The 9,148-nt window shown below is 41.0% G+C and overlaps 1 protein-coding gene across 1 annotated transcript; it reads left to right on the forward strand.

The window, feature by feature from the left end:
- The first annotated feature begins 961 nt into the window (after nucleotides 1-961).
- Nucleotides 962-8,049, forward strand: AP5M1 (adaptor-related protein complex 5, mu 1 subunit). The gene is made up of 8 exons (XM_008935295.1): nucleotides 962-1,032; nucleotides 2,673-3,318; nucleotides 4,385-4,612; nucleotides 5,053-5,192; nucleotides 6,265-6,350; nucleotides 6,451-6,566; nucleotides 6,831-6,927; nucleotides 7,940-8,049. Exons 1-8 carry the CDS (start codon nucleotides 962-964, stop codon nucleotides 8,020-8,022), a joined length of 1,467 nt encoding a protein of 488 aa, XP_008933543.1. The 3' UTR covers nucleotides 8,023-8,049.
- The last annotated feature ends 1,099 nt before the right edge of the window (nucleotides 8,050-9,148 follow it).

The raw sequence follows: 9,148 nt of genomic DNA on the forward strand, positions 1-9,148 counted from the left end.
GGGATAGGGGAAGGAGAAATACTGAGACCTGGATCATAGACATGACCTACAGTCCTCGTCCGAATTGAGTAAAACTGAAGAGAAAACCTAGAAGGAGAAGGGGAAAAAAAAGAGCAAGTAGTCTATCTTCCATCTTCAGGTGCAGACAGATCTCTACATTGGACATTCCTCTGATTGTTTTAGGATTAGTATTATAGTCCTTGTATTACCCACAGGACTAGAGATGAGGCCTCCCCTCTACAAATGCAAAGAAAGAGAAAGCCTTGTCCAAAAATACCTGAGAGTGTAATCTCCACAGAGGAAGGGGGCTAGTGACAGGGATACGTGAAGTAACTTGTCACACAGTAAGTGGCAGAGACAAGGCATAGCTCCTTTGAAAAGGGCAAAACTATACTTGATACTTCCAAGTGATTTCCAGACTTAGATCTTTCAAGTTCCCAGAGGAAATAATAGGGCTGTGGAAACCCCAAGTTTATCCTCCTAACTGACCTTAAATTCAACAAAGCACACAGACAATACAAAGAAAGATGGATCACATGGAAACTATTGGTTTCGGGTCTTACGCACTCAGCTGGAGATACGTGAGCCCTGATCTTTAACCTCAGAGAAGACATCTGGGACATCAAAGCATTCCACTTTTTTTGAGCTGATCATAACTTAATTCAGGCAACAAGTATGGTCTCTCTCTTGAGTCATCAAAGCCCATTCATCCCTAGAAACTTTCATCCCTTTAAGTTTTCATTACTTTCTTGAAGGGAATACTGAAAAACTGAGATCTAAAGGGCTAAGTGATCACCTCATGTCTTGTCTAAAGCTGGGAAGTTTTAGTGGGAGGAGAGGATTGCTGTGGTGTGGGGGACAGCTTCAGCAAATGGGACAGGCAAACTGGGACACAAGTAAGACAAAAACTGGACTGAAATATCTCCTCTTCCTTTGTTTTTAAAACAAGCCAAAATAGGAGATGCTCGTCAAGGACACATGTATCCTCTTATCAGCAGCCTTGCTTGGGGGAAGCCTTGACAAATTTTCAAGGTGCAAAAGCACTCAGTTTCCTTGCTCTTCAAAATAGATGTGAGACTGTGGGGAGGTGTTTTACTGTCATCTGCATCCTGTTTACAGATCTGGTAGCTCTGGCTTCTCTCTGCCTAGCCTTGCTTTTTCTTTACTGGAAAAAAAAAAACAGAAGTTGTAGATGCCTGATTAAGAATCAAAGAAAAAAAGCACAGTCATTGAAGATAAGCCTGAGGAAGTGCCTCCAGCAAGAGACTCTGCTACTCAGTTATGAGGAGATGGTATAGGTGGGACTTGGAGGCAACAGGATAAGAACCATGCAAGCGTTCAGGAGCAGAATGGGAATGCCACATATGGAGGTCATTGATAAAACAAAGCACCACATTGCTGGGATTACAAGTTCCACAGCAATTTAAGCAACAGACTGCCAGTGTGTCTTTAAAAAGATAGTGTAAAAAGGGGAATAAATTAAGGCATGTATGTATCTGTGCACTTTTTCTCCTGTGTTTGTCTGAATGCAGACAAACATGCAGCCTGAGAACAGATCTGCTGCAAGGTGGTTCATCAAAGTGATTTAACTAGTTGCCTGGCGAGTAACCTGTGATATCCATGGACCTTCAAAGTGCATAACTGATAAGCGAATCTACAGAAGAGACCACAGAAAAGCCAGCCTGTTATGGAACTTAATGTGAGAGACACTCAGGGGAGCCTGTAGCTCCAAAAGAGGATGAAAATCAATCCCTTAGTGGAAGTTGTGGGTTTTTTTCCCTCATCTGTTTATTAAAAGACGACTCTTCAATTCATCTTGATGGATTTAGGTTAACATGAGAAGAAATTCATCCCCCTCTCCTTCAAAAAATAATACTGCTTTGGAAGAAAAAATCTGAGATGTAGCTTTAAATAGCCAGTATGATTTTTCTCAAATTTTATTTCTAGGAAACTTAAAATTAAATATCTATGTTGATGTAGCACAGTGGGATTTTAAAGTATAGAAACTCTTGTATCTCTGTAACATGATTACATCTTAAACACTCAAAAGTAATTAAAAAAATTAAATTATGAAGCAGTCATAACAGCCTTAAGTCACATACATTGCACCTGCAGTGTAGAATCTATTTTGCTCCCCCCCCAAAACCTGTACAGCTCTTGCTGGAAAAGCTTGATTTATGCCCAGTGAAATCTTTTGGGGTTTATAATGTTGTAAAGCTTTCTAGTTAATCTTGCTAATCAATTAAAGCAAGTGCTGCAGATCGATTCTATAGGCTCAAAACAGCAATGAAAAACCTGTATATAAATAACTTCCACTATACTGCCTTGTAAATATAGTATTTAGTAGAGGAGCAAAGCTGTAGCAGTAGCTTACTATAGGCAAAAGCTGTTGTATTTGAATTTTATTATGTGGGATGCCTGTTTTCTGAAAACTTAAGTGTCACCTTGGCTCTTAGAAGTTCTTTGCTGGTGAAGATGCACTGCCCTGCTGTGAGTCACACCTGGGTTTGTTACTGCCCTTCCAACATCCTGTAATGCTTCCTATAATGCTTTTGCATTTTCTGACAGCCAGAAGAGAGCTTGTGTGGTCTGCTTTTAGGAGCCCTGTTGGTAGGATGTTTTGGGTGGGAACAGATGTGCAGCACTAAGACCCTCTCATTTCCATCTCTCAGGCGCTTCCCCACCGTTGAAGTACGCGCCGAGACCTTTAACGGGTCAACACATGTGCCTGTGCCAGCTGACAGTGCTTTTCTCAAAGCTTTGCTATTTGAGCTGAGGCTGGTAGATGACCATGTTTTTGTGGAGCACCGAGATACTTGTACTCGCATCAACCACTCGTCGGTGTATTCGCTTCGCACCGAGGGAGGGGATCTCTGGCCCGTGCTTGCTTTTCAGAAGAGTGGTTTGATCTATGCCTGTCTCCCACTGGTGGAGGGCACCTTGGAGCCACGGCCACCTCTCCTCACTGTTGCTGGGCTCTCGCAGGGATTGGCTCTTCTGTTAGGCATGGTGGACTACCTCTCTCCAAGCCGGAAAAACGAAGCCGAGATGAGTGCAAAAATAGGCCAGCTTCGAACTCTGCTCATACAGGCCTGTCCCCTGGGCACCCCCTTGAACACAAACCTCCGCAGCCTAAACAGCTCCTTTGATGACATTCAGGAGACACCCACGGATGAGAATCAGCCAGCTTGGAGATCCAACACCTATAAAGGCAAACCCCAGGTGAATGTCTGTATCACCGAAAGAGTCAAGTGTATGCAGTATGACAGAAGAGACGTCGTGGACACCTGGCAGGTTTATGGAGCAGTAAATTGCAAGGTGAGAGTGTTTTATGTGCAAGTCTCATCAAAGTCTTTTTCAAGCAAGCACACAGGGAAAGTAAATACTCCTTTCATTTTACCCTATGTCATTAAAGAATTTTAACTACTGTGATGTTTCAAAGTGTAACCAACTATTGCATATTAGACTGATGCATTAGTGGGTTTTATTTTGACCTTTGCTGGGTTTTTCCTACATGCTTCATGCATTTTTTCAGTCACTATTTATGGGACTTAAATTCCAGCTATAGCTACATTTCATTTATTTTCCTCTTTTCCATATTTTAAATGAAATGGAGAGAAATAATTTCCTACAGTCTTTGCATATAGAGACTAAGAAGTGATCGTGCTAACACCAAGTTTATTTCCAGCTAGCTAATAAGCAATGTGTTAAATAATGATTAGAAACAGAATTTCTGAATGAGCCTTATAGAAGTGTCTTTACCTGAGCATTTTTAATTAATTTTCCTCCCAAATGAAAGTTTAATCTTCTATCCAACTTCATTCTTTTACCAAAACACTTTGAATCCACAAACAATGTTTGTTTGGCTGACATAAGAACAGATGATACAGAATCTGGTGAAAGAAACAGGTTGTATAATTATTTTGAATGTTTTTTTAATGTGACAATGGTTTTCATTGTTTAATATTAAAAATTGAGGAATGTTGACTAACTAGATCAAGAATAATTATGAAATACATTAAAATTTGTGTGTTCCATAATGAATGTATTTAACGTTCTTTGTTGTGAATTATGCTCTAGGAAGCACACTAAATTATCACAGTATGCTCTATTTTAGTAACTGCCAACATTCTAAGAGGAGAAGGACCTTTTAATAAAGTGGATGATGGTAATTTAATTATTTGCAAGAGGTGGGATGCTCACGTCCAAAGGAATGCAACCCAAGTGCCACGCTCCCAAAGACTGGGTTATATCCCTCCAGCCACACTGGTGGGGATTATATGGGTGAACTTTTTTTTTTAATGCTTGTATTTGATTTCTGAACATCTAATTCTGACCAGAGGGGGAGATTTTGAGATAACTTCTTGCCTTCATTTTTCCCAAGTGTGACATAGAGGGCTCTGCTCCAAGCGTAACCCTCAGTCTGGCTCTCCCGACATACGGGCCTCCGCTCCAGGACATCGTGCTCCACCACTGTGTGACTGCTGTGGACCCTGCCATGCTGGAGTCCAGCAGTGCAGAGCCACTGGGTGACTCTGTGTATAACGGGCCCTACAGGTTTCCTTTCATTCCTCCTTCGGAGTCATTCAACCTGTGCTACTACACTTCCCAGGTAATAACATCCCTGGCCCCCGTTACTTTCCAGTCTTCAAGCAGGAGTTATCGTCCCTGTGTGGTTGGAATGTGTCTGAATGAGTTTCAGTCCAATACAGGCTGGTAGAGTGTTTATAATACACTGAACTGCTTGGAAGACACTCCAGGGTTTGAGTCATCTGAGTCACGTTGGAGACGTGCCAGTGCCTTTGACTGCTTGGCATGGCTGCTCTTTAAATGAACCTCTTAGATGCCTGAATTGGACAAAATGAGTCCAGGATGAACTCTCAGGTGCATATACCCCAAGTCTGTGTATCACAAGCAGCCTGAAGAGTTTGGCATAGCCAGGAATCAATATGCTTGCTATTTTTTTGTATCCTTTGGAAATGAAAACATTGTATAACTGATCTGATGATGATGGTGTAAATTTACCTTGAGAATGAATACAGCTTTTTCCAGGTTCCTGTTCCACCAATTTTGGGGTGTTACCAGCTCACTGAAGAGGGATCACAGTTAAAAATAACAGTTAATTTGAAGCTTCATGAAAGCATAAAGAACTCTTTCGAGTACTGTGAAGCTCGTATACCTTTCTTCAACAGGTAAGAACAAAAAAATCCTAAACAAATTTCTTCCATTTCTTTGTGATGTTCCTGAAATTAACCTGTCAGGAGTCAACATAAGAAGGCTCCGAGGAGACCTTATTGTGGCCTTCCAGTTTCAGAATGGGGCCTACAAGAAAGCTGGGGAGGGATTTTTGACAAGGGCTTGTAGTGATAGGACATGGGATAATGGCTTCAAACTAGAAGAGGGGAGATTTAGATCAGAAATGAGGAGGAAGTCCTTCACTATGAGGGTGGTGAGTTACTGGAACAGGTTGCCCAGGGAAGCTGTGGTTGCTCTATCACTGGTTGTGTTCAAGACCAGGTTGGATGGGGCTCTGAGCAACCCGCTCTAGTAGGAGGTGTCCCTGCCCATGGCAGGGGGTTGGAACTAGATGATCTTTGAGGTCCCTTCTAACCCAAACCATTCTGTGATTCTGTGGTGGTGCTCCATCAAGGTACTACCAATAGACACTGACCTGCCAAATGTCAGGAAGCCCCCTTGGAATTCCTGTGATTTCCAGGGTGTTTGGTAATGTTCTCACTACCTCTGCTGCACATCCTGCTTCCCCGTGGTGTTTTTTCACATGGAACACTGCTACAATCCCCCAGGTGGATTAAGTCTCAAGATCACTTCCAACCCAGGGTTACCTGTTCCTTAAGACTGCTAATCCTAGCCACAGATAAGCTTATAAAAAATATAGTTATTTCAAATTAAAACGATAGTGTTGATTTAAGCCTCTCTGAGCACTGCCAGGACTACGCTGTCGTGTAATTATCACCAAAATTTAAAGATGAAATGATACCAAGTTGCTGATGCTGATCATAGTGTTTGTAAAACGCCGTCAGTGAACTAACATCAACAGCTCTTTTATGATTACTAGGTTGAGACCACAGTGATTTTCTCCTGCTCTGTAATTTCTTTACCTAAATGAGCAGCGTGCTCGGCTAGGTACAATTTGTCTGCATGCACAAAGAAATAGTGTCTCTCAGCATTTTGTTGCTTTTTTTACCAAAACAGGTATTAATGAATACTGAATGGTATTAATTGCTATTTTTTTATGTACCACAGGGGCCCAATCGCTCAATTAGAGTACAAAGTTAGTTATGGGCAACTGGATTTATCACGAGAGAAGAGCCTGCTGGTTTGGGTCATTGGTAAGCAGGACACCCCCGTGCACTCACTTCCTCCCCAGTCAGTTGTGTGTAGTGTGGGCACAGCTCTGTAATTTCTTACAGATCCCCTTTCTGGCTTTAGGACAGAAGTTCCCTAAATCTTTGGAAGTTTCTCTGACTGGAACCATGTCTTTTGGCACTGCAGGCAAAGAGCACCCAACTGACTATGTTTGCACTGGGAACACTGCTTATGTGAAAGTGAGTCACAGGCTCTGTGAAAAGAGACCTTAACAGTCATTTTTTTATTATCTCAAATTGCCTCTGAAGATCTGTTGATTTTAAGTCAGATGTAATTATTAGCCTCTTTGTTCTCAGTGTGGAGTTTTCTGTTCTCTTGCTTGCAGGATTTGACATCCTGTCATTTTGAAGCACATTTGCACGCCAAGAAATGTAACACAGATTGCCAGTATTGCTCAGTGAGCATAACAAGCATCTGATCATGTTTCCCCTCTCTTTCTCTAGCTGTATTTTAGGATCCCAGACTTTACGCTTACTGGATGCTATGTAGACCAGCATTCTATTCAGATCTTTGTACCAGGAAAACCCAAAATTACTGCATGTGAGTTGCTAAAAACGTAATTTATTTAACTACGTATTGAAGTTACAAACTGGGTGCCAATGACTAAAATGACTTAGCTGAAGTTGGACAAAGCTTTTTCCTGGTTTGCTTGGGGCATCCCAGAAATTTTGTTCTTTACTTTGTAATTTTTCTTTTCGTTTGTGATGCTTAAAGAATCCCTGGCATCTCCCTTTGGGATGAAAGCTCTTGTTACTCAGTTACAAAGTCAGCCTCTGTCTTGGGCTCTCTCCCCTTCACTGTGTGTAGTTTTACTGTACTCTGCACAATGACAGAACTTTTCCTGGGGCAACACCCAGGTACAGAACTCTGCCCCTGCACACAAGGTGGGACTGTTGCTGTCAGTGTCATCCCACCGACGTCCCTTGGTAGATGTGTCTCTGCAGTGAATCTGTGGAGCAGAAACCAAATCTGCTTATTCTTGAGTTAACATATGGCTACTTTTAAGTCTGCACCAAAAATACACAAAGTGGGAACACAGTAGGCACTCAACCTGAGCAGTGCTGTCTAATGGAAGCATTTTTATGTGTAGCTGTCTATCTCTTGCAAATTCTGTCAGTCACATAAACAGAGGTCTGTAAATGCCTTTTGAAAACTGTGTTTTACACTGTTAAATTTTGTGACAGGTCACATTCAGACCTAAATTGTAACACAAAACAGCAACATTTTTTGTACTGTGTTTTATATTGAGTATGCAATTTATATTCATTGAACAAAATCCAAGCCATCCACCTGCCTTTGACTTAACCTCTGTTTGAATTTTAAGCTCATGACTGATACATTAGTAAAGGTAATTGAAGCTGAGACTTTAAATGTCTCATTATCAGAAACGGCTTTCAAATAATAATAAGAGTCTTACAGTTTAAAGAGGCCATTATACCTTTTCTGTAAACTAGTAAGGATGGATTAGTAGTCTCTTAACTTGGATGAAGGAATGTGTGATGGTAATGTACCCTGTAATACTTGTTTTTCTTGCCTTTTTTTTTTTTTTCAGCCAAGGAACTGATTTCTTCTGATTACTACATCTGGAATTCCAAAGCACCTGCACCTATGGTGTACAAAACCTTACTTGACTAATTTGCTTGTGAATGAGTTTTGTATTTAGTAAAACAGGCTGTTAATGAGAGTAATGTCTTGATACAGTGAAAATAAATATTCTCTAGGATTTGTACTTTGTCTTCTTGCTTAAAAATTTCCATTGAGAAAAACCAAAAGAGGTCACTTCTCTCACAAACATGTTGGCTTGAATTTGTTTAGGCCTGGATAGCAGCTTAGGAAAGACAATTCAAAATGTACTTGCTGTGGCCATTTTTGCTTTTTCTTCTGACATTAACTGGTACAAAATGAGTGCCTAGTGCTACAGATACAGACTGGTATGATTTGGAATCTCTTCCAGGAGGACTCCCAGTTACTTCACTGGTTTTGTAAAGCAGAGAGCCCCCAGGATGTGAAAGCTTTCAGTGTGTTACTCCTGTCCTGAAGTCACAAGAATCTAATTAGACCCAACGTTAACAGGACAGTTAAAAATAAGAGTTCTGTTATTTTCATGAGATGCATATAGAATACATGTGAGTCAATAATTTGCAAGAATTTTAAGAGAGGGAGTATGGCAGGAGTGGTGCTTTCTGGAAGTGGAGATGATAGAGGAGCCTATATTGCCTTTGTCAGCACAAGTGGTGAGTTCCCTTCCATACATACCTGTATGTATACTGTATTGCTCTGACAGCTGATGTTAGTGAGGATCCAGAGGTCTGAACCTGTTTTTTGTTTTCTTTTTTTTTTAAATCACAAGGCTAACTCTGAGCATGCAAAACCAGCTAAATTTGCTGAAGGTTCTAAAAAAACCTCACTGAGCCATTTTTCCTGGAAAAACAGGCAGAAAAGGACTCAGTTTACAGAGGCAGACCTCTCATTTGAGAAGAAAATTGGTTTCTGCAGGAACACAGGAAATGGACTTTTAAGAGAAATCAGGAAATGATCAAATTCTGAAAGGCTGGTGAAAAACTGAGAGAACCTGGAGAGCAGCACAAAAGAAGAGAAGAATGCTGTGTAATAGGTGAGGGTGCCAGCTCCTGCCATACCTCTCCTGTAACTGTGTGCTGGGGGATAAGTAAGATCAGTGATTACAAAGGGAGAAAGTTTTAAGCTATAATTTAAAAAATCCTTAGATGGAGGTAGTGATCTAATTGGTTGGTTAAGTGTT

This window comes from Merops nubicus, unplaced genomic scaffold (assembly GCF_000691845.1).
Source record: "Merops nubicus isolate BGI_N331 unplaced genomic scaffold, ASM69184v1 scaffold12312, whole genome shotgun sequence".
NCBI lineage: Eukaryota > Metazoa > Chordata > Aves > Coraciiformes > Meropidae > Merops > Merops nubicus.